Here is a 25,833-nt window from a genome sequence, read left to right as displayed (position 1 = left end):
ATACAAAATACAGTACTTCTCACTTTTATGATTATCAGACCTTCCGTCTAAATGGCATCCATGCTCAAATAAGTACTTTCAGCAGTAATTTTTGTATGAAAGTCTGCTTTTAGGTTTTCTTGTCTAGATTGCTACATAACCACAGAGAGTGGGACCTCGGCTTTGACTTCCAAGACCATCAACCCAACTAACCAGAGTGACAAATAAGACAAAAAGTGAAAGAATGTATATTTTTGGTGCATGTCTGGTATTTGAAATGCTCTTCTCTGCCAGATGCTACCACCAGTTAATTTTCAGAAATGATTTTCTCAGGAAAAAAAAAAAAAAAAGTTACAGGGATAAGAAGCAAAACAGTATGAGGTACTGAAAAAGTTGCTGTGAGACATGCAGACTCAGCACTAAAGGCAAAAACTTGTGCAAGAATTTCCTTTAACTGATGACCTATTTAACTGAGGTGTGTTTGTGGACTACAGGAATTGGTTAGTTATCTACTTCCTGGAAGTACTTAAGTGTTCACAGGAACATTTGATTCACTTTAACTGAACAAAGGTGAGTATAGCACAGAAGATATCACAGGTTAAAGACAAAACCTGTCAAGCTTTAAAAATGTAAAGAGCAAGACTGGCATGTGCTGCAAACCGCTAGAGCCAACTCTGTGGCAATCTCAGGCTGTTGTACTTCACTTGCCTAGCACATCTTTCCAGGCATTCCTATCCCTTGGTCCTTTCTATTCATCAATGTTGTCCTAGGAACTGCTGAGTGAAGACCACATGGAAAGGCACTCAGAGGTTGTGGGATGCACAGAAAAGCACTTGGGGGCTGCTAGGAAGCAATGAAGTGCAATGGGCATCTCACCAGAAGGCACTCAGAGGCCCAAAAGTCTCACTGAGATGTGCATAGTGACCCTTGAGACACACAGAAAGGCCATGGGTGGCTCATGGGTCCATTTGAAAGGCTTTTGGAGCCCCTAGGGCCACAAAGAAAACTACTTGGAAGCCTCAGAGATGCATTAAAACACACTCAAAGGTTCCTAGCGTGCACAAAAAATCATACATGAGCCCTGGACATCAGGAGGTCCCTGAGGCTGCACAGAAGGTGCCACTGAGGAGCAGAGGTTGCCAGAAAGGCTCTTGAGGAATCCTGGGCCTCTGGAGGTCTCAGATACACATAAAGGCATTTGAAGACCCTTGGAGTGCACGCACAACATACCATTGCCACTGTGGAGCAAAGAAAGGTACACAGAAGTGCTTGGTTCATCCTGAAAGGCACATAGAGAACCCAGGGTCACATAAGAAGGCAGCCTGGTGGCCAGCAGGTTGGGTGGAAAGGTACTTGGAGGCACCCAGGCTGCAGGCTGTGTCCCCCTGAACACACAGAAAGGTACCCAGAGATCCATGGCATGAACAAGAAGGCTCTTGGAGGCCCCAGAGTTGTACAGAAGAAACTCTGATGCTCCAGGTCAACACACAGGCAATGCAGAAGTTTCCGAGTGCATTTTGTTGGAACCAAGGAGTTTTAGGATGCCCTTCTGTACAGCACATGTGCTCGTGCATGCATTTCTGTGCTGCCTAAGGGCCTCCAGGTGTCTTTCTGTGCAGATCCTTGGCTCTCATTGCTTATGTGGGCAGACCTTTTCAGTCTATTCTCAGGGTCTCCAGTTGCCCTTCTTTCTTCTTGCTGAGTGAATGTTTGTGTTTTGCAACAGGCACCTCTGAGAACTTTTTTGCTTGGAGTACCTTGCCATGCACCCCAGGGACTTCCAAGTGTGTTTCTGGGTGCAACAGGGCCATCTGACTACCTTTCTGTTCTACTTGTGGACTCCCAGAATTTATGCACTCATACATCCCAGGCCCCTACTGCCTTACTGTATGACACATGGGCCTCTAATAGGAAATGCCATTTTGGATGAGAAATAGTGGGGAACAGGAAAAGGTGAAAGAAGTAGCAGCGTCGTCCTGCACACAGTTGTGGGATCCAGTCACGCAGAGTTCATATTGGGTGACACCTCCCATGTCCCCCAGTGTTTTGGTAATCTGAGAAGGAATTACCTCTCACCCCTGAGGATATTAAGAAATGTTTAGAGAAGCAAGGAGAAGGATGAGACAGAGAGCAACAAGATCAAAGTAATATCTGGTTATTTTCTTCTTGCCTTCAGCAGTAGAGGTTGATCCTAGAATTGGATGAAAGAAAATAGTGGAAAGTGAATTCCAGCAACAGCTTTCTGTCCTCACACTTTTTGCTTGGGTGCCATTCCTGAATGTTTAAAATTTGGAGCATGAGACATACTTGGCCAACGATGCAAGCACCTTTAAGACAAACAGAGGAATGGGCAGGGAGTGTTGGGTCTGAAAGGCACCCCCCCCCTCCCCCACCCCCAACTTTTTGGCCGGAATCAATGTGTGTGTGTAGGCAGGAAGGGTAAATTACACAATGTAAATGTTATGGTTGTGGAGGATTTTTGACAATGAGTGAAGGGAACTGGGGGAAAACATCAGGGCATTCTCAGCAGATCCTCTAGTTCCAGTAAATCTAGGGAATGAAACAACAGATTTTTGATAATAGTAGAGCCACACACTTAGTAAGTAAGAACTGTAATGGCCCACTATGTTATGATACTGATTGCTGGGGCAATGGGAAAAAGAGCTTTTGGTCATTCTTGCAACTCATGGAGTATACAATTGGAGATACTACACTGACTCACGAGTTTCTATATGTGCCAGAACAACATATTGTGAGGATGTGATTTATTATCCAAGTTAAATGCTCAGACAACTTTTTCAGATAACTCTGTACAGTTATAGATCTCATTAAAAAAAAAAAAAAAAGGCATGGAAGGCTCAAATCTGTTCAGAAATGAAACAGACCTTGGAGGAACTTGAGGATGATATCCTGGCTATGATATTAAATGCTGTTTAGAGAGCATCAACCTGAATTTAATACTTCTGTACTACCAGCAAAGAAGTCTCATTCTCAGGAGCATAGGATGGTACAGCAATAAACCAAATAAACCCCAAATAAATAATAAGCAAATAGCTATTTGACTGTTTTGGATTTAGAAGATGATTTTTTTTGTGATCTGGTGGATGAACAGAGGTCCAACAGTGGGAAGAATGATGCAGCTATGCTGGATATTACAACCACAGGGATCACAAATCAGCTTGACTCTGTTTGGTGATGTATTTGCAACAGAACAGGAACAATGGTTAGATAACAATAACAACATGAGTCTGTGTCAATATATGAATAAAAGAAGATTGACTGACAGAAATACTGAGATGTTCAAAAAAGAAAACAAATTCTGAGGGTTGGTGGATAACACTGTTGGAGGAATGGGTTAAAAGTGGAAGACTAGTGAGGCAAATTGTCAATAGCTTGAGTGAAGTTGCAGCTGGAAATAACCCTTGATAAACCAGAGTGAACAGCAGGCCAGTGATCCTCTAGCATGGACCAAGTTTAAGAGTGCCTGGGTCTCTGCCTGTGTGCCTCTGCCCAGGTGCTGCTCTGGGGATACCCCGGTTGGTGAGATAATGGAAATAGATTCACTCTTTGTGTTTGAAGTGTGGGTTTGTGGTTATTATGGCTGCCTGCCTGGGAGCTTTGACTCACACACTTTGGATCAACAAATTCTCACAACCACTAAAATGCCAATCTCCTGTGTAAATAAACCTAAAATCCTAAGAAAGCCCCTAGGGTAGTGCTGAAAAGGGGAATAACTCCAGGAGAGTACTGACAAATAGTTTTACCTTAATTATCTAAATGTGGATGTAATAAGGATCTGCTAGTTCTAGCTGATACTTTTTAAGTATGACCAGAGGGTTTCCCTTGCCACTACAGTTGATCCAGGGAGGTTGTTAAAAATTTTACTAAAAGAAATAATTCTGAGATTTGGAATTCCAGAGGCTTTGTCTTCAGACAGTGGGCCACATTTCTCAAAAGAGGTGGTTTAAGGAGTGTCTAAATTCCTTCAGTTTAATGGGATTTGCATGCATCTTGAAAACCGCAGTCTAGTGAAAAGGTTGAATCAGACTATCAAAAGACAAATTGTCAAATTTTAGGTAGGTGCTTTAATAAGAATCCAGATCACCCCACACATTAGAGGGGGAATAAACCCCTTTGAAATTCTGTATGGAAGACCATATCGAATTATTATTGTGGTGACTAAAGGTGATCAAATGCATGTGAAAGTTGATGATATACTGAGAAATTATCTGTTATCTCTCTCGTGGGTCTTGTCCTCTTTGTGTAGGTGTCTTAACCAGTGGAACCTCCCTTCCTTTGGATGTGGCTGTCCACAGCTTTCGACCAAGAGATGCTATTTATAGTCAGACATGGAAGGATGAGCCGCCAGAGGAAAAGTGGTAAGGACCATATACAGTTATATTGACTACATGTACCGCTGTGAAAAATAAAAGAGATAGAGTCCTGGATTCACTGCAGTGAAAAAGATGTACCTGCAGAGTGGAGCTCTCAGCAAACTGTCAAGAGTGTGTGAATATCACAGTACATTTCAATGGGAAATGTAGGTCCAGTGTTGGTGATGCAATTTATAGGTTGCAATGGGAAAGTGAAGGTCAGCAACACCTTTCTGTCTTTGCTCCTTTTGTGTGGGAACATTCGCCTGACTTTTTCAGTTTTGGAGCTGCACTTTTACTCAGTGAGAAAGCATTAATGTACATTCAGATTGTTAGGCAGATACATACCACCACCTAGTGGTTTTATTGAACGGCATCGGGGAAGGTAAAAGCCAGCTCTTGCTGATTCATACTTTCTCCTTGCACCCTCCAAAATGCACCACCAGCTCTGAGGTTATGCACTTTCCTTCCCAAAATATGTACTGTCACTTTCTTATGCTTCAGGCAAAGCCCATGTTAACACTGAGAAGTTCAGCAACTGCTCCCAAATAAAAGGTGCCAGGACAGAGAGCTGATGCTTCTCTTTCCCCATGCAGCCTATAAGCTGCACTGCCAACACTGGGAATATGTGTTTTCCTTCCCAACTAAATATACCCTTATGTTATTTACTTTTGGCAGATTCCAGCTGAAAAACTGAAAACACTGGGGACTGCACCCACATGAAAGTTTCTGGGACAGAAAGCTGTTGCTGGCATTCACTTTCTCCTTGCAGACTTATCAACTGCACCACCAACACTGGGGACTATGCACTTTCCTTGCAAACTAAAACATTGCACATGATCCCTCTGGAAAGAGACTGTCTCCAAAACAGAAAATGTCCAGCGACTGCTACCACATAAAAGTTTCCAGGACAGAAAGCTGTTGCTGGACTTCTCTTTCTTCTGCAGCCTATCAATTGCACCACAAACTCTGTGATTATGGTCTTTCCTTCCCATCTAAATGTACTGTTAAAGAAACTTTCCTGTCTGACTACCCAGGAGCCACTCTGGCAGCCACACTCCCACCTCCAGGATTGTAATTGCTGGGACCAAGGCTCCTTTACAGCAGGCACCTCCAGTGGCCAGTGGGTGCCCCATTTGACTCCCTGGACACCCCACACTCACACAATCAGACAAAGTTTCCTTAACGGCTCGATCCTCAGTTTCCCGCAGCAGAGTCTCAGTTATCTGGATCCTTTAAGTAATTTAGTCACTGGGCAACAATAGAATAACTGCTCGAGATGATGCCTCTGGGGAGGGACCCTCAACAAAGGAATCCTGGGGATTTTGTACTCTTACAATCTGTGTGTGCAATAGTCTGGGGCCTTCCTGCTGTGTTATTGAGTCTTGCTGTTCCCTGAGTGCCAGGTCACCTGGCCTATGCCACAAAGGTCCCCATGCCCTTTGTTATGCAGAGGGTTGGCATCAGGTCACGGCCCCTGGCCTGGGTCTCTCACAGTTTCCCCCACCCAGGACACAAACTACAGCTCTCACTGCGGCTGCACACCCAATTACCTGCTCTAAATCCTGTACCTGTACTTAGGTGGGGTGGGCTGATACCCCTGAGAACACTTTCTCCACATTTCAAGACCTTTTTGCATACTGGGTCAAGTGTTCATCTGCCAGTGGATGGGGGCACACGGACCATGGCTGGGTGTGAGAGGGAAGGGATGCCAAGGGCGTCAAAAGTGGAAGCAGAAGGCCAGTAACAGCTTTTGGTCCTATCACCTTTATTGTGGGAGCAGTCAATGAGCTTTTTCAACTTTAGAGCTGGGCTCTGCCCAGAGTGAGAGGATGTGGTGGTAGAACATGAGAGTGGGAAGGAAAGCATAGAGTCCTGGTGTTGGTGGGATACTTTATTTAGAAAATAATTCTGGAAATAATGCACTTATCTAGCCAACTAAATGTACAATGACACTTTCTAAATCATCGAAAGCATAGCTACAAAATTGAAAACCTCCAGGGACTACACAACAGAAAGCTGTTGGCCCTTACCTCCCCTTGAGGCCTATGAACTGCACAACCAGCCCTTAGGTTATGCGCTCTCCTTCCCACTAAATGCACCATAACATTATTTACTCTGGGCAGAGCTCAGCTCCAAAACTGATAATATCCAGGCACTGCTCCCACTTCAAATTTGCCAGGACAGATGGCTCTTGCTGGCCTTTAACTTCCTGCTGTCCCTGTTTCATAACACCACTAGATGGGGCGATGCACTTGCCTATCAAACTAAATGTACCCTGGCATTGTGTCAAACCAAACATTGCTCCAAACTGGAAAATCACTAGGTGTCAGAACAAACAGAGAGTTCTGCTGTTGGCTGGGGCTGTGAGTAAACATCAAAGGGCAGCAGCAGCTCTTAGTCCTGGCCCCTTCCTTATGGGAGCCCTTAAGCTGAAGGTTTTGTCTTTTGGACCAAGGCTCTGGTTAGAATGAGGCAGTGCTTTAGAAAAACTGTTAGGAAGAGGAATAAGGGCAGAAGCTTGGTGTTGGTAGGGCTAGGAACCAAGGTTACCCAGAAAAACACATGGAGACGCTGGCATACATAGAAAGGCCCAGGGAAGCCCATCGGTTTCACCAAGAGTCACTTTGAAGCTTTGGGTCTGCACAGAAAGTGATCCCGAGGGGTGTATGGTGAACAAAAGCATGCATGGAGGTCCCTAGGCTATGATGAAGGGCACTCACAGGACCCTGAGGTACACAGGATGTGACTTGGTACCCAAAGCCACAGAGAAAGGGACACAGAAAGAGATGAACACACGTGGTGGTGTCATTCCCTCCTGCCTCCCTATTCCCCCTACCTTTCATCACCCACATCTCCCTTACTTCTCTCTTAAGCCGTAACCACAAATGGGGGTTGTGATGGCTGTATCCAGTTTACTCTGGCTTTGGGAACAGATGGCAATGTGGTAGCCAAGGGCTGTCTCAAATAGTAAGCCAGATGTCTGGCAGGTATGGAACTATGAGTATAATCTTACTTTATAAGCAGTGGACAGCCCAGGTCCAGTTGAACTCTCCTGTACAACATCAGCAGACTGCATGCCAGGATCTCCCCTTGAGCAGGGGGGCCTCTCAAGAGTTTCCTCAAGAAACTTTCTCTGGCTGAGACTTTCCCTGCCACAGACTCTGGGTAAGTGATTGATAGCACACTAAATTTCGAAAGATATATAAAGGATTCATTATGCATATTTATAATCCTATAGATAAAAACTGTTGACCAAGTCTGAGACTAGGATTGGATCCAGATGCTCCCAAACTCCTCTCTGAGAAGGAGTTTAGAAGGCAAGGGGACCTTTCTGAATTCGTGATTCAATGGGAGAGTCTCCCTGGCTGTTTTGTCTGACCCAGCCACTCATGCAGTAAGTAATCATAAAATCATTTGGTTTGGGTTGGAAGAGACCTTAGAGTTCCAGCCCTTCTGCCATGGGCAGGTACACATTCCATGAGCAGGTACACCTTCCACTACACCAGGTGTGCAGTCCTCAGCACAAGAAACACATGGAACAGCTCCGGAGGAGGGCCATGAAAATGCCCAGAGGGCTGAAGCACCTCTCCTACAAAGACAGGTTGAGATAGCTGGGATTGTTCAGTCTAGAGAAGAAAAGGCTCTTGGGAGACCTCATTGCAACCTTTCAGTTTTTGAAAGGGGCTTACAAAAATCAGGGAGAGCAACTTTATACAGGGCAGATAGTGGTAGGACAAGGGAGAACGATTTTAAACTAAAGAGGAGAGATTTAGATTAGATAATAGTAAGAAATTCTTTACTTCAAGAGTAATGAGGCACTAAACAGGTTGCCCAGAGGAGATGGAGATCCCTGGAAGTGTTCAAGGCCAGGTTGGATGGGGCCCTGAGCAACATGATCTTGTGTCTGGCATCCATGCCCGTGGCAGGGGATTAGAATGAGATGATCTTTAAGGTCCCTTCCAACCTAAGCTATTCTATGATTCTATGATACTGGGTAGTAAATTTTATTTTGAAAGTACTCATCCCTCAATTGTATGTCCTGTCATAGACTAATTTTATGTGGGGTTTAATGTCCCTGTTTTGTCTGTGGTTCATGATTTTTCTTTTAGCAAAGTAATTGTCGTATATTGGGAAATAGGTGCTGCAAGAGTACTGCAATAAAATTTGAGCATTTTTCACAGCATGTCCTTTATACCCTATCCATATCTTAAAGGAATTTATCTTTCAAGAGGAATGTGTGTAGCTGTTACACAGATAAAAAGAAATAAATGGTTGAAAACCAGGCGTAAGATGGAGATATTCAGAGATGCATAATTTTTGGAAGACACCTCAGTGATAATCATCTCTAACATGAATTTTGCAGCAATTGATGGGTAAAGGTGAAGTCAGTAAGAGCCACTGCAGCCATTCCCCACTGACGCTGTGTAGTATGGTACCAACCTAAAATGTTATTGCAGCAGTACTTGATAATTCCAGTTCTCAAAACAAATGCTTTCTGTAAACCACAATTGTTATTGCAGACATGGCCACAGTTTTCTGATTTTCGAGAATGAGACTTTTAGGGCTAAAGAACAAAGGAACTCAACAATGAACCCAGGTTATGTGGAATAACAGGCTGCAAAGACATCCATTGGAAAGCAAGACCAGAACCCCATCAAAACTCCTTGAAAGCCACTTGTGGTTAGCCTAAAATTGTTGATGGATTTACATTTGCTTAAATTTGTAATGTGTAAAAACCAATGTCCATAAAAACTACCAAATGGCTATCATGCTTTCAAAAAACACAATTGAATTTTCACATATCATCTTTCATTCTAATCAATTTACTTATTGCAAAGTTAAGGTAGGGAGCACCTGAGGGCACTTACTGCACATTAATTTTTATTGGTATATGTAAAACTGTATGTCGTAGGCTGCTTTGAAGAATTAAACCCATGGTTATATAGATGTGGGCGAAAGTTCTGTAAAAACCTTGCCACAAATAATAATTTGCATTTCAAAATTAATCTACTTCAGCAAATGTTTATACTCTTTCCAGAACTGCTTCTTCCAAGTACAAAAGTTACTTGAATTCACCTTCATGAGAATTAATAGAAGAAAAATTCAAACTTCTATGCATGAGAAGTTGCAAAAAGTGACCTTGGATTTCACAAAAGTTAATATTTCCATCAAAATTCTTTATAATAAAAATTATATTAATTCTGCCATATAAGAGAACTGATATCATGTGAACAATGGCAACTCACCAATGTGGCACAAAGAACAGTGATAAATAATTGCAGTGAACTCTTTGTTGGCTCAAAAAATTAAATATACAAAGTATATATAGATTAATATAATTGCATAGATGACACCAACAGGCAAGGAAGATAGCTGCTTGATAAATAATGCAGAATAGAGTCTTTTTTCTTTGTTAACTTGGTTGACTGAGCCAGTTAAATCCAGAGAAATAGAGAGAACTGAATTGCTCATTTTGAACAACATATTGAATTCTAGAATATCTGAGAAATGCAATGGTTTAGGGTACATTGGATCAGAAAAGTGGTTTTCTTATGAAATGAAGGAAATTTTTCTGTGTTACTCCAAAGCACAGGAACCTAACTGAGAGATGTACCTGAACAATTTCTTTTAAATGACAGTGAAACGGGGCAGAATTTAATGTTTCCTAGTGGACATAGTGCTTAAGACAGAGAGAGGCAGGGACTTTTTAAAATCAACATTAATCCTAAGAGATGGTGCTTGGCAGAAATCACGAAGGGCAGGACAACTCCAAAATTCAAGTGCTGTTTCTGTTGCTCTAGTCTGTCTTTTGAAGCAGTCTGCAATGAGTTCAACCACACTGGCAGAGGGGAGAGAGGGAGCAGAAAAACTCTCCCTCAAGTATCCATTGCAGCTTTATAATTCAGGATGTGGCACATTCTGTACTGAGAAGAAAGCATGAGGCAATTCACATCTTGTTCTCCTGCCATCCATGAGCATGCTTTCCAAACTTGTACACCAGCCTTCTGTCCACTCGTTCCAAAATGCCAGTTTTATAATAGTAACTGCAGAGGAAAACCAGAAAAGAAACAATGCACAGAGTAGTAGCAGAAGTCACAACAGAGAAATTTTTCACATGGACTTCACGACAGCAGAACAGTACGTGAATCACTGTGTTCTTTACAGTCAGAGAGCTCCTCTCTTTCTGTTAAATAGTCTGTTGAGACTTTAAATAAGTTTAAACTTTCCCACATGCCTTGGAGTGCACCTTCCATTCTTTGAGAGATACAACAATTACAAAGAACTGTGATCTTCGATTTGTTGTACTTTTTTCCCCAAGGTCATCAGCTGAGAAGAAACTATCAGTGTTACTGGAACAGCAAAAAGAGTAATTTCGGGGGGATTGCTTGGCAAACATAACATTATCAACTGAGATAAAGCATGACTACTTTGTTGTCATCAACAATTACAACTCTGTACTGCTTTCTGTTTAGCCTTGTGAATTTTTTTTAGAAGCAAAGGAGGCCAGGAGCTATCTTATGACCTATAGAAAAAAACATGAAGAAAATAACCACACACCAATCCTTCCCCCCAACCCCCATGTTTTCATGATAGTTATGAAAAATGGATGCTGGAGTAGAAGTCAAATGAAATGGGGGATACTGCTGCCCGTTAACTCACCGAAGAGCTCTGCTCAATTTTTCATATGTCATTTTGTCATTTTTCTTCCTTTGTCCCCACATCTTTGCCAGAGCTTCTGATTTAACAACACGAAAAATGCCTTGTCCCCTATCTTCCCATTTCAGGATGCCACTGTCTTCTTCAGGAGAAAGGAGCAAATCCCTTACAAATTCCCACAAATGAGAATTCTGTAGGTCTTGAACAGGAGGAAGACAGGTATTTAGTAGATGCCTTCTTGTGCATGCCAAAGTACTAAGGCAGTATTTACAGTGCATTTTATTATTGGATTGTCAGCCTCACAAACCAATTGGACTTACCTAAATGTTTAAAATTTTGGTGCATTTATATATATAAATATATATATATATAAAATATAAAATTTAGTGCATTGCCTTACCGGAGGTGGCTTCAAATTATTTCCTCCAGAAAAAGAAATTAATCAAGTCATGCAAACACCTGTGACACTAGAATCTGGGCTTTTTGCTCCAGAAATTAGTACATTTTAGTGTCTTGCAAAATTTATGTCATTCATAGCTTCTGTTCCACTTATTGACACAGAATTCAACTTGATGTTTTAAAAGCAATTTTCAAGGTCATTTTAAGTGTTTCAAGTGAAAGATTGCAACAAACATTGCTTGCCTTGAAAATGAGGCAGTAGCATGAGGAGTTAGAAAGCCTACTTCCCAGCATTGCTAAACTATGTTATATCAACTCAGTTCAAAAGTTTGTTTGAGAATCAGAAGTGATATAAATAATTTGACTCTACCAAAAAAGCTGCTAGTGCTGTTATATGCAGAAATCACCTTAACTTCAGATTAGTCATTCAGAGCAGCCCTGCAGAGGACTTGGGAGTGCTGGTGGGTGAACAAGAGCCAACTCTGTGTGCTCAGAGACCAGGAGGCCAAATGCATCCTGGGCTTCACCAAAAGCAGCATCACCAGCAGGTTGAGGGAGGGAATTCTGCTCCTCTACTCTGCTCTGGTGAGATCCCACCTAAAGTGCTCTGCCCATGTCTGGGGGTCTCAGCATAAGAAAGATGTGGACCTGTTAGAGCGGGTCCAGAGGAGGACCATTAAGATGATTAGAGGGCTGGAGCACCTCTCTTATGAGGACAGGCTGAGAGAGCTGGGATTGTTCAGCTGGGAGAAGGGAAGGCCTTGAGGAGACCTCATTGTGGCCTTCCAGTACCTTAAGGGGGCTTATAAAAAGAAGGGAGAGGGACTTTCTGTACAGGCAAATAGTGACAGGACAAGGGGCAGTGGTTTTACGCTAAAAGAGGACAAGTTTAGATTAGATGTTAGGAAGAAATTCTTTACTGTGAGGTTGGTGAAGCACTTTACATCACTACAAAAGAGCAGGGTGCCCAGAGAAGTTTTGGCTGGCCTGTTCCTGAAAGTGTTTAAGGCCAGGTTGGATGGGGTCCTGAGCAACCTGATCTAGTGAATGACATCCCTGCCCATGATAGGGGAGTTGGAATGAGGTGATCTTTAAGGTCCCATCCAACCCAAACCATTCTATGATTCCATGAGTCTAGGTGAATAATTAGCATGCAACTGTATGTGTTGCAGCACAACAAAACATCAGTTTTTTTTCTAAATGCTCTGTTCAAAGTGCTTGGATTCTGCAGACGTGGAGTTTGGCACATGGTGTGCATGCATGCAGTGCACCCCTCCATGATGTGCAGCCGAAGGATTTCTAGGCTTAGTGTTGTGCAGTGCTTCTCAAATGTCAAAACTGCCTCAGCATTAAAGAAAACTAAAGAAGCAGCAAAGGCCCTCATTCTTTTTCATTTTTAGAAATCTCTCTCTTCACCTGCTACATACTGCTGATGTTTGAATACAGTATTTCCTGTTGAATGGAGCTTATCATGTACAAACAAGTTTACTTACAGTCCTTGTTTAATGGTGTTGTTGCTTCTGCATCAGTAAAAAAGGAAATGCCTAAAAGGGGAAAAAATAATCCAGTGTTCAGTTATTTTCTTCACAAGAATAATTTCTGAACTGAAATCTAAAGCCAAGTCCTTTTCTTCTGCATCATTGCTTGTAAATGTACCTCAGAACAGACGAAAAAAATACAGGCTGCAAAATCACGAAATAATTTTTCAACTAATCTGCTGCAAAAATGATTTATTCTTCCCTCTGTGACTATGTTTGTGTTGTTTTGGGATTTTTTTTTTTTTTAACTTTTGGGGGGTTTTTTCTTATGCTTTGCATTGTATCTGTATATCTCTGATCTTATGATTCATGTGTATTGATTGTTTCTTTTCCCTCTGGTCCCTTTGCACTTCATTTTTGCTGTTGTCTATATCACAGCTTCTCTCCCTTTCTCTCACTTAGGTTAGTCTATTCTTGTTCAGCTCTTTGTCCCTTGAAAAATAGTCCTGCAGTCTTTCCTTCCCTCCTTCTGCTAAGTAAATAAAGATCATCTCTATGGCTGGAAATCAGATCTTCACAGGGCTGCTTTTTTAGAACAGTATCATCTTTTAAATGAGCATTTACAGTCTCAACACATAAATAAATGCATTGCATATACAAATCTGCATTCAAGAGACTTAACTCATGCTGTGAGTGTGGCGTACAAAATTGGGAAAAGCTAGACTTAAGCCTGCTTGTGCAGCCATAGTTTGGTCATTAAGTATGTTGTAATAATGTCTTGCTAGGCTACAAACTGTCTTTCCTCACAGGTCTTATGCAATTTATAAGGTAGATATGCATGAGCTGTTGTATTTCGTTCACTGCCAAGTGTTCAATCTCTCTACTGACTATAAAAAATACAATTTTCTTAATGAGATTATCTTCACAGCTCTGAATTCTTTAATTCCCTTAATAACATCCTTATCTACTGCATTTAATAATTGCCTTCTGAATGGCCTCTCTGACATGATATATGAACACTAACTGGATGGAAGAAACTGATGGCAGTCAGTCCCACAGCAGAGCAGTGCCAACCTAAACCAGAGGGCTGTTTTGCTCCTGTGACAGTCTCTAGTCTTTCTCATCTCTCCCAGTCTTATCTGTCCTACTGACAACAGTCTCAGTCACTGTACAACCCTGCTTCATTTTGATAAATCTTATCCAAATGTTTTCTTAAGCACTGCCTTTTCTCTGGTCTTCCCAGTCTCTCAAAGATCCTGTTTCAGCTTCAGCCTGCCCTTCCCTGTTTTTTGTGTACCCAGGTCACCCTCTACTGCTGCATTCTGCCTTGCCACCTCTCTCCCCACTGGGCAGTTCAAGGGTAGGTAGTGGACCGGGAAGGGGTGGATAAATTCCAGCACATTGTGACTAAGCAGCTGCTCCCCACTGGAAGCAGGTGGCAGTGTCAGCTACCATGAGGTCCTCCAGGACTTGCATGCCTAAGTCTTTAATCCTTTTCCAGCAGTCATAGAGCTCCAGTTTGGTCAAATAAGCCAGAGAAGGCTTGAGCCACTGAGGGCTTCAAGGAGCTAAAATTCTCCTCAGTTTCTCATTGCAAGGGCACAGCGGAATGACATTCTGAATTTCCCTGCTTAGTGGAAACTCCTTTTTTCATATCATCACAATGAACCTGAGTACAATTGCCCTAGTTAGGCATGCACACTAATCTTTAGTAGGTGTGACTATAGAGAAAGGGTATCTGCAGCAGAAATTTCACTTTTATATCACTTATTCTAAACTATCAATAACTTAGTTTTTGAACCTCAACTCATGTAAGCATTAATAAGTCTTCTAAGACAATGTTGAAAATAGTAAATTAAAAGTGTTTTCTTTCAAGACCATCATTAAGCATACTATTAATGAGGTGCGTGCTGCAGTGATAATAACCTCATCAAACAAAACTTCTAGCTTACTTTTTAAGAAGCAAAGCAATCTTCACTGCTTTGAGTTACAGGAATAACAATGTGTTATGTATTTCTATATCCCGTCAGGATGTAAACTTCCCTTGAATCATTCAGGTTGACCAGTTTTAGTAGAAAACCAAAGGAGAGAGAAGTGCGTGTGTGTATTTAGAGATGTGACTGGCTCACAGTGACATGCCTGGTCTGTGACTGGGAGGCCTAAGGTCGCAGTGAGATTTTCTACCTGTCATATTTCTGTGTATTCCTCGTGCAGTATCTAAGCAGCCTCTGCACTTTGCCTTTCTTCAGTGCTCAAGAACGTGGATCCCACATTTTCTTTTAGTGCGAAACACACAAAAATTCAACGCTTTATGCTTCGTGTTTGATTTCTGGAACACTAACCATGCATCCTGATATTCTGTAAGATGAAATACAAGAATTCACCACAAACGCCTGCAGCTTCTAGGAACTCTTCCTGGGTCATGTTGCATAACTGCAAGCCGTTGATATTAAAGTGGGGAAAGGAAATGCAGTTGGCATCTAATTTGTACTGGTCACAGCAAAACTGCAACCATTCACAGACGTTGTGCTCACTCCAGTATTCTGGGTGGATAGATGTCCAGAAAGAATTAGGATCTGCAACATATTTGACAAGAAAAAGGAACATTGCAATGAAAAATTCATGGTGCACTTAATTTTAATAAACATATTTCAAACAAAACTAATCCTTCTTCCTTCTCCTGACTGTAGTCTTCCTTCCTTACTCCTCTAGAACACATCAAGCCCTGTGTTTTGCGTTTTTTGCTTTCTATTTTACTGCCTTTTGTATTTCATCCTGTGTGAGACATTTCAAGAGAAAGTGCTTACACATGGAAAAAAATAAAATATGCCTCTTAATACTGCAGTTCAAAAAATTTAAAAAGTCAGAGTACAGAATTTGTGAGAATTGAGGATTCTGTAATATAAAGGAGTGATGTATTTGTAGACTAAAATAACTTTGGTCTTAGATGTGAAAATAGCCAAAGCCACCTTGTTACATTTTGTGGCAGATAGTGATTAACATTAATGTATTATGTTTTTTCTTAGAATTCCAGTGAATTCTTTTGTTAATTTAATCTAAAATAATGTTAATGTCATCAAAAGGAATGTTTATTTTGTTAGATTAGAAAATGAAAAAGACACTATTCTGAAAACACATCACTGGACAAAAAGCTTCCAAGTAAACCTGCCAGGCAGTTGTAACTTCTTTTCCAATTAAATCCCAAATTTTTTTAACAGTCTTCTCCCCTTAGCAGTGCAGTTACCAGGAAAATGTACAGAAATATGAATATATTTGCAATAATTCTTTTTCCCTAGAAAAACATGTTACTGATCTTATGTCTAGGCCTGGTATGATAAATCTATATACTACGTTAACAAGCATAATCTGTAATTTAAACACTTTTTTCCCTGGAATCGAAACACAGGCTCTTATTTTTGAATCTGATTGGGTATATTGATGGGCACACTTTTAAAAAAAACTCTACTTTCTCTTTCCATGATCTAGACTGCTACACGTAGGCAAAAGTCTGATCTTGCAATCTTCTGCTAGATGCATATGCAACTGCCTTTTTTGGGTGATTGTAAGAAGCAGAAGCAATGGCAAGGATATGTCCTTTCTGTATCCATTGAAATAACATTTAGCAAAAACAGAATTCAAGTATGCATCTTGGAATCGTTATTTTCACTCATTCATTACTCAGTTTTCTTCTATTCTTTTTAAGGATGACTCATAATTTTTATCTGTTGATATTCTTAAGTAGTTATGGAATCCAGTCCTGATCCTTGTGTTAGGATCTTTGGGGATTCTAAATTAATTTTTATTACATTATCTGTAATACTTGTATCACTGTATGGAGTGGAGCAATTGCAGAAGAAAAAATAGCAAAAGAAAGACAATCAAGCATGTGAATGAAAGTAATGCAAATAAAAAAGAGAAAAGGTTTAGTTCATTTTCATTTCCCACAGCATCTTACACTTGATGTGTATTTCAGTTTCTTAGTCCAGTTATCTATTATTTATTACTTCATTTTCAAATATATCCCGAATATTTGATTTTAGTAATTGCTTATATGAAATTGTAACTTAAAATAGTTTATGATAGCACTGCAAGTCGGGTGAATAGTATCTGTCTGTCTAGACAGCCAGCTCAGAGTGCAAAATGATGCAAATAGGCTGGAGGAGTTACCATAGTAAAATTAATTCGAAGGGCTTGAAATTGTGACAGAATAACTGTAATATGGATCTTGCATCCTACATGGCTTCTGTAAAGTAATTAATACTTCTAATTACTTTAATTACAACTCCTAAAGGTTTACAGAGGAATTTGTGGTTGCTTTCATGAATCATTCCCATGCTATAAATATCTTCATATGTATGCACATACAGGATTAATGTAATATTGCCTGCTGTGTTTTAAAGCCTGGGACGCTACTGTGACATTGTAGCAAAGCCAAGAGGTGGGCAGAAGCTCTGGGTCTGACTTTTGGGACCCACACCTTTAGGATATTTGAATCCCAGATTTTATTCACCTCCTTAGTTAAAAGGAAAATCAGATGAGCTTGCCATTGGATTAACTTTATAAACCCTGCAGACTGAACACACCTGGCTATGTCAGAGTCTGAAGGCTTCTGTGGGGGAGAATGGGAGTGCTGGGAGCAGCAGGCTCACAGGCCTTTTGCCAGGTATAAAACAAAAAGCTTTAAAATTAGGCTATAGCTCTACTGGAATCCCAACTTCAGAGGTTGCTCAAGAGAAGCAGAAAGTTGAATCGATCCTTTTCTGAATCAGGCATGTTTTTATTATTTTTTTTTTTCATCCTCTGCCAACAGCCTCCAGCCCCCCTTAGGAAAACTGGAACATCATCACATCCTTAACTAGGTAGATTCACCAGGAGATGGGTGTCCCCGTGGGGCTGGGCATGAATCCAGCCCTGTGTTTCAGGGGCTGCTCGGTGACCTGCTGCCACAAGGCAGTCTAGATCCTTTCCTGTATCTGTGTGCAATATGCAGCTGAGTGAAAAGGTCATGGCTTCCCTTTTCTATCTACAACTTCACTTTTTTATCCACAAGAGTGTTGAGTTGCTTGGTTTTTTTTCTATCTTAAGGCAATATGAAAGAAAAGTGGAAGTATTTATTCTGCCAATCCACAAGTACAGTGAATAACCTTGAAATACTTTGGCCATTGGGCTTGAAACTTTGACTTCATTTTGATAAATATAATTTTCTCTGGCAGTATTTGTATTGTCAGTTAAATGGCACAGCATGTTTCATTCGTGGAACAGCACTCATGTAGTCCAGTTTCTGTGTTTGGTTTTAGAAAAGCTCAAATCATTCTTTTCAAATATGCCATGGCCCCTTGAAGTACTATTGTATATGATGAGCATTTTAAAGGTGCTGACATCAACACCTCATCTTAGCATGTGCTCATGGCTTTTCTATCTCATATCAGAGTAAAGAATTCAGGGACTTTCCTGTCTTGTAAATGATGAACATGATTAAGGTATTATGCCGCTAAGGAGAGAAAGATCAGCCAAAGACATAGAGTCTATGAAAGACTTCAGGGTTTTTTTAATGAAAAAGAAAGGGGCAGGTAAAATTTCATACCACCATACAAAAACATGAGGGCCAACAGATCCCCTAGTGACAAGAACATGCCAGAATTGTGCCTAAAACAGGATGATGATGGGTAGCAGGGGTGCAGAAGAAAAATCAGAATTCAGACCTTTTCCATTCCACCATTTTAAGGTGATTTCCACTGCCTGTTGAGCTGCATTGACCATCTTATTGTGCTTCTTGTTTAGCCTGGGTTGGACAGTCCTCAGAGAATGGCATCTCTTGACATAATCTTTGCAGATTACAGAGCTTGTTTCAATCAAGAGACTTGACTGAAGTTCCCTGGCTAAGGTGACACTTCTAAAACTCTAAAGTCTCCTGCTTTGTGGGGGATGTGGTTTTATCAGTGGTGACAAGTGAAGCTGTGGAAGGCAATAATTCTCAAGTAGGTTTAGGAATGCACATCAAATAAAAGACAGCTGTCCAGATTCTTCCAGGGATACACTGACTGCTGCATGGCATATGCAAGTAAGCTAATATAGTATGTGTGTGATGTATATATGGAGGGAAATACTGCCATCAGTCAAAACAAAACTGCCTAATCTCTTTATATGCAGTACAGTTTTAATATAGGGTGGGCAGATCATTCCTATGTAACATGGTCCACGTTCTTGTGAGTTGGAAAAGACATTTAATTTGGTCATAATGTTTGACATTTAGAAGTCAGAATTTATTGTGAATTTTCTGTATTATTTTGCCCTTTTCACCATGTACTGGAAAACAGAGAAGAAATGAAAAATTACACAATGTTTTTGGTGTCACAAATCTTATAATCCTCCACTTTGTAATAAAAAAAAGTGCCCGCAAATACAAATGTTGATATATTCTGATAGTCAGAAAATAAAAGCAGTAAAATTACCGATGTGGGAACATACAGGCAAACTAACTCTGTAGTTCTTCCTGTGGGAGCAAGGGAGTGGCTGCACTGTCCCTGATGAAAATCCCTCTAAACCAGGTCCTGTATCTGATCAGGTTTGCTGGAACTACTTCACATTTTTGCAGAAAATGTTTTAGAAACTTACTTTGGGCTCATACATTAAAATACTAGTGTTTTTTCTAGAACAGGAGTAAGCCCAGCAATAGCCTGTAAATAAGTTATCCTTGTCTGTTTCTTTCTAGGCAGTCTTGCCATCACTTTCTCTTGTTTAACTTGAGCTTCCACTTTGTTTCTACCAAGCACAAAACAGGTTTTCAAAAGACATTGGGATCACAATTCTTAAACCTATTACTGCCACCAGAAAAAAGTGCAGGTTGAATGTTATTAGGCTGACCTACATTCTACTCTGGCTTCAGAGCAAAGTACTTTTCTGTGCAAGGGCTGCTTATGCAATGCAGTGGTGGCTTTATCTGTGTGTGCTAGACGTGTTTTATGTACTCATTGTCTACTGTGGAAGAAATTACAAGAGAATTCCCAGTCTGGTTTAAATTTGATTCAGAAGAGAAATTACTGTAACCATAAAGGACTCCTAGAAAGCCTAAAAGCATGAAGAATTGAGCAACAGAAAACGTGCAGGAAGAAACAAAGCTCCTACCTTGGTCAGAAAAGGCTAATTACTTCCTCAGCTCATCTTTGCTTAGCAAGAGGCAGTCTGACCTGATTGTTGTGTAAAGCTGTGTGTCTTAAGAACTGAGGGAGCTTTTCACTTAGCTACAAGTGGAATTCAGCTTAACATGACTGCTGGAGTATAAATGCTGTACCACTTTTCATCTGGATGAATTCAGAGCTGTACAGGTGTAGCATCACAGATCTTATACTGTTAACTAATGTCAGACCACAGTAAAGTTATGTATTGTCAAAATACCTCAGATGGGCTGCTTTGCCTCTGGCAAACGTGTATCTGCCAATACCAGAAGTTACCTTGGGATTATTTCAATGTGGGTTTTGTATTTGAGGAGTTCTGTTTGTTTAAAGAAGTGAAAGTTGAATAACAGGCAGATCTTTAATAAAAATCAAGGCAAAATAAGAAGAATTAGTCAGAGGGATCCAAAATTAACTTTGAGTGAATCATATCAGGTATTTAAAAGTGCCTGTTTAAATTTTAAAACAGAAGGCTTTCTGTGATTTTTGGAATTTCAAATTAAAGTTAGGACTGTATTCTAAGATGGAATGAAAACTAATATTAAATCGGTATGATTTCAAAAAAATTTCAATTCCTGCAGAGCTTTAAATACAACCATCTTGAAGCAAGAAGATTTATATTCTGTCTCACATGTCAAACAGTGATATAGAAACAAAACACTATGTCCTCAGTGGTCATGGATTAGCACCATCAGAAGCCATGTGGAAATTACTGTTGTTACTCAAAATGTGTCTTGGTGGGAAAGGTCTTTTCCACAAGACCAGCAGTGTTCTTGTGTAAAAGAACAAAAATAGTTCTGGAAGAGAAAAATTTTGCATACAGTAGTAATTTTTTTCCCGGTTCTCACCAAAAGTTTGGCTCATTAACATGAGTGGGTTGTATTACCTCCCTTTTCAGGGCCTTTTAAATGGTTCAACCTGAGCACAGAAAAGAATGCCAGGACTATTTAGGAATTTAATCCAGCTGTTTAGAAGGGAGGGGATTTCTAACAAGTAGTGCTTACTTAGGCTTCAGAACAAGGATCTGACCTGACACCAGAACATTTGGAATGAATTCCTTCAAACAGATTAGGGATTCCCCACATGAGATACATGGCCTCATAAAGTGTAGGTTTTCCAAAAGCACATTTAGAGCATTGCACCCTTAACGTTGGCCCTTTCTGTAGTGGGAAACTCTTGCACTATTACAGATGCATTTCTACAGCTGTTCTGTTCTCTAGTGTCTTTCAGAATTCTGGTCCTCGCCATCTTAGTGTATATTTACCTGGTCTCCACTATTCATTATGAAGTTGCAGAGCATTTGAGTAACTGTAAATCTCACAAAATAAATTACTCTTCCATTCAACAACTGAAGTAATTTATTGTGGGAATCTTTTCAGTGAGAAATGCTGGATGTCAAACACATGGAAAAAACAAAAGGAGTCAAGAATCTGAAGCCATAGTTGTTGTGCCCCTCATAATGAACTACGATGGCCTTTGAAAGTTTCTGCTTGAATTAGGTGTATCATGCTTTCAAATAAGAGGAGAAAGCATCAGTTCAACTCACTGCATGACAAACAAAACTAGAACCGCTACTCTCCCTGTGCACCTTTAACTACACGGCTGGTGATAGGCTTGAAAGATCAGTGAGACCAGAGCAGACAATGCATATAACAGAAGGCTCAGCAGCAGTTGCAGAATCTATAGGCTTTTTGCTGCTTGATTCGTCTAAAATTAATGAAATTAAAAGCGCTCTTCAGTTTTTGACATTGTACAATTTCTTTTCTTTTCTATTGGAGTCTGTCTGCATACCTCTTTGATGATCACTGGCAGTATAGACACCTTCGGATGTCCCAAATAATCCTGTCGAAGACATCAGGGGATCGCAAACCATTGTGTTTGGCAGAAATGTGCTCTGAGTTACTGACTCCAGCATCACCTTAAGACATTAATACATTAGTTGAAGGTGAAAAGATAATATTAAGGAGTAAAGTTTTTAGGCTGTAGACATTATTGTCTATCTGTGTATTTCTGTGTATTGCCTATGTATAGTTCTATGAGGTACCATCGCCCACAGTCATTTAAGCTTCAGCTGAAGCTAATGCTGATCTTCCGAAAACTGCAGTGAAGGAACTGAGAAATTTAGGAAGAAGGCAGATGATTAATATGCTACAGGTAGATATTCAGTAAAAATGATTGTAATGACACCTTCCTAGGAACTTGATAATGAAATTTATGGATATGAAAGCGAGAGTGAGCAATAAACCAATTAGAAACATATACATGAGATTAACATTATGGTTTAATAATATAACTGGTAAAAAAGTTTTGAGCTAGTTCTCGTACAAGTGTATGAGAAAACATTGTTCTGGCCATAAGGATACTCACATTTTGTCTGTAAGACACTGCAACAGTTGTCATCCACGCCAGAGTATGAGGAGTTTAACAAAATCTGAGAAAAAAATATTCTTTCAAAAGTGATTAGAAACTGAGAATTTATGTAGAAAAATGGTTATTCACTTCAGGGAAGAAGCTTTTTGCACAAAAAAATGAGATTACTGAAGAATAAAGTGATCACTAATTGGTGATATTTCAGTGAAAGAAATGAGTGGCAGAGGAAAACATGATCTATGATAGGAGCTATAGCAGGTACAGAAGAGAATTTTTGCTCATTCCATTTTCTTATACATATATCATGCATGTACACATGCATTAATTTCCTTAGACTGGAATGGACATGGACTTCCTGCTGTTGAATAAATACATGGACCAGATTATGGCTCTGGCCTTTCAGACTTCACACAGAACTGCTCAAGCTAGTTTTGTCTCTTTTTTTCCCAGACCTAAGCTGCTTCTGTGTTTCATAACTAATTCCATCTTGGGTAATCCATAGAAGAAAGACACTTGAAACGTTTACTTGAGTAACATGATCTGATCTTAAAGATCGATATGCAATTTAAAACTATTACGAAGTCAAAAAACGTCCAAGTAGCTGTGTACACTGAGGGAATGGGAAGCATTCAGAAGTTTTCATGGTCTCTAGAACTGAAAAAACAGCTGATTTTGGTCTAAATTAAGCAATGAGGAGATATGGAACATGGAAACATTTGGGAGTTCCCTGAAATGCTTTGATATACTAGAACTCAGATATATGGCAAGGTAATACTTCAGGACACCACATTTCCACCTAGTCATATTAATAATATAGTCATATTATTGTGAATGGAACATGGGAGGCAATATTTAGAGATTGTGTTAAAATGGTAAACCCCTTCATTTTCTATCCATTTCTGCCAAAGGATTTGTTGTGGAATACCTCATACATATGTATGTCTGTAATTGTGCATTTGGATGGACACACTGTATTCTGTGAGTAGTGCAGAATTTTACAGAATTCATACGAAGTGATGTATATGAAGCTGCAATGTCTCAAATAAATCACCAGAATTTAAGTTCATGATGGTCCCAATCTTCTTTTTTTTTTTTTTTTTCATTCCTCTGACTGAGTGGCCCACACAGGGAAAGATATCTATTTAAAAACAATTTATGAAGTCAAAACAGTGTCATTTTAATTAGTTCTGAGTTGCTGCAGAATATAATACAAAATTTATTTAGTACAACTATAAAATATTTAATTTCTTTCTGCAATTGCTTTAGTGTATCATTCCAATACTTTAATATAATGATGCAAGCTTACTATGGACAGAATTCTGAAGTTCACAGGACAAGGCAGAAAGAAGTCAACCAATATTTACTGCATTCCAAGTGTATTGACCCAAGTATTTCTGAAAACCAACAAATTAGAGACTTACTCATGTTTATCATCCATGTAAAAGAGTTCCTGTCACTGTCATCCCTGTGAGTATACTGTGAGTATACCCTGGAGACAACTCAGTGGTCAGAAATAAACAGCTAAAAGCCCATTGCCCTTGGAGAAAATAGATTCTCTCTGCAGATCACTGGAGAGACATATTTTAAGAATGATTGCAAACATTACCTGTTCAAAGTATCTCTCCCACTCTATATCTACCTTCCCATATTTAAGATTTTCCACAAAGAAATGTCTGGAACGAAATCCAGAATCCATGAAGCACGGAAGTATATTTGCTCAAGGTGAAACAACATCCAGGAAGATGGATGAACTGTTACAAGCAAAGAGGGGTATGAAAAAAATCCAAGGCCATTGGATCTAAAAAAAAAAATTGAAATGAGACACATGCTCGATGTTGTAGTTTATTGTTAGGGCAGCTTATTTCTTCAAGCAGAGAAACTAAGCTTGTGCAGTGGAATGGCAACCTCAGTCTTTACTGAGGACTAGATACGGGCTTGCAGGTGTGGGGTAAAGCTGCTAGCTTCAAATCCTACCAACAGGTTTGACCACATGCCTTACAGGCAGTAAAAACTATTTGTGAAGGAAAAATCCTGTTTTCCTCATATGCAGTCAACACTGCTGCTCCCATCTAGAGCTCTGGATGTTACAGAAAATAATGTTAATTATTAATATCATTGGCAAAGATAATATATTTTCATGTATTTTATGCAAACAAGATATTGATTTGGGTCATATTGAATATTATCTTAGCCTTAGCAGGTGCTGCTTATGTATGCACATACCTGCTTAAATACACTGAGGTGATAGAGGAATTGGAAGAGTCAAGCAGGTTTTTTTCGAACAACAGGAGAGTTTTACAGTTCTTAGTTTTACTCCAGGTGGTGTGGGGTTCACAGAATCTAGAAACTAGCTTTTATTAAGTTACAAACAATCTCTTTTGATTTAGTGAGACAGACCTAGACTGTTACCTTATTAAAAGATGTTGAGGGCCATGCTTGTCTCCACCATTAATTCATTAAGCCAAAGTCAATTGTTTATTATTGAGAAAACTGGTGATGCACAAATGAGAATGGCAGGCAGTTCATCAGCTGAGTGTCTGATAAAATCATCACAGCAAAACCATTCTGGCAGCCTACAGCTCTTTTATAAACAATGACTTCAGTAAAGAAATGGAGCTTACTTTTAGGTAGGTGATTACTCCTTATGCAGCTGTTAAGTCCAGAAGTAGGTCTTGGAAGCAAAGGGGAACAGGAGGCTTCAACAGCAGCACAGCCAAGCACTTCAGAAATAAAGCCACCAGCAGGACTGTGATATATGGAACACCTTAGAGACAGGTTGGTTTGGTTTTTCAAGTTCTTATACACTCCCCTTTTGATGACAGTGATAATATATAGTATAATGTAGCCCAGGACTGGGGGAGAAACATTCTCAAGCACAGAAAGTTTACCTTTATCCCATATTTTTTTTCCTCCTTCTCTAGAATTGTTAATTTATATACAAGCATGACTTATGGACCACCTAAGCAAACGTGGTACATGTAAGCACTTGAACTAAGGCTAGTCTCACTCCTTCTTTTGTGACCTGAGCTTGTATGAAGGACTATCAAATTTTGTTCAGAGCCCTCAAAGCCCAGGAAGTGGCATTCTCACCATTTGCATCTAGCAAAGACCAGGATGCAGAAAAGTGACTTGCTTCAAGTCATGCAGCAAACTACTGTGGGTGTTAGAGAAAGGACAGCGCTCACCCTCCGTCAGGTGAAATCTCTGTCAGGCTGCGCATTGTGCCTCTGAGCCCCACAAAAACCTGATGCCTTCTAGCCCAGATGAGGTTGCCTTAAGATCTGAAATGATCATTAAGATGTTTGAATGTTCATGGATAGGATGCTTGGCATGACTGGGAGCAGCAGATCAGAGGCACCAGAGGCAGCAAGAATGAACAGGAGAATGAAATGGGTACATCTA

The 25,833-nt window shown here is 40.1% G+C and overlaps 1 protein-coding gene across 1 annotated transcript; it reads right to left on the bottom strand.

Moving 5' to 3' along the window:
* Nucleotides 1–10,270: 10,270 nt before the first annotated feature.
* Nucleotides 10,271–21,976, bottom strand: ELF5 (E74 like ETS transcription factor 5). Its single transcript, XM_027882222.1, has 5 exons — nt 21,853–21,976; nt 15,232–15,465; nt 12,905–12,955; nt 11,016–11,211; nt 10,271–10,399 (listed from the first exon to the last, which is right to left on the bottom strand). Exons 1-5 carry the CDS (start codon nt 21,974–21,976, stop codon nt 10,303–10,305), a joined length of 702 nt encoding a protein of 233 aa, XP_027738023.1. The 3' UTR covers nt 10,271–10,302.
* Nucleotides 21,977–25,833: the final 3,857 nt, after the last annotated feature.

This window comes from Empidonax traillii, unplaced genomic scaffold, assembly GCF_003031625.1.
Source record: "Empidonax traillii isolate 1590-97213 ecotype Southwest subspecies unplaced genomic scaffold, ASM303162v1 scaffold103:size1334136, whole genome shotgun sequence".
Taxonomy (NCBI): domain Eukaryota; kingdom Metazoa; phylum Chordata; class Aves; order Passeriformes; family Tyrannidae; genus Empidonax; species Empidonax traillii.
This window is presented reverse-complemented; position numbering and strand designations above follow the sequence as displayed.

Excerpts from the sequence above, each read along its gene's own strand:
- ELF5 (XM_027882222.1), bottom strand. The coding sequence starts at position 21,976 with ATGCTGGAGTCAGTAACTCAGAGCACATTTCTGCCAAACACAATGGTT. Across the intron at positions 15,466-21,852 it reads TGCCAGTGATCATCAAAGAG|ATCCTAATTCTTTCTGGACA; the intron begins GTATGCAGACAG and ends AATATGTTGCAG. Across the intron at positions 11,212-12,904 it reads AACACCATTAAACAAGGACT|ACCTACAGAATTCTCATTTG; the intron begins GTAAGTAAACTT and ends CTCCTGTTCAAG.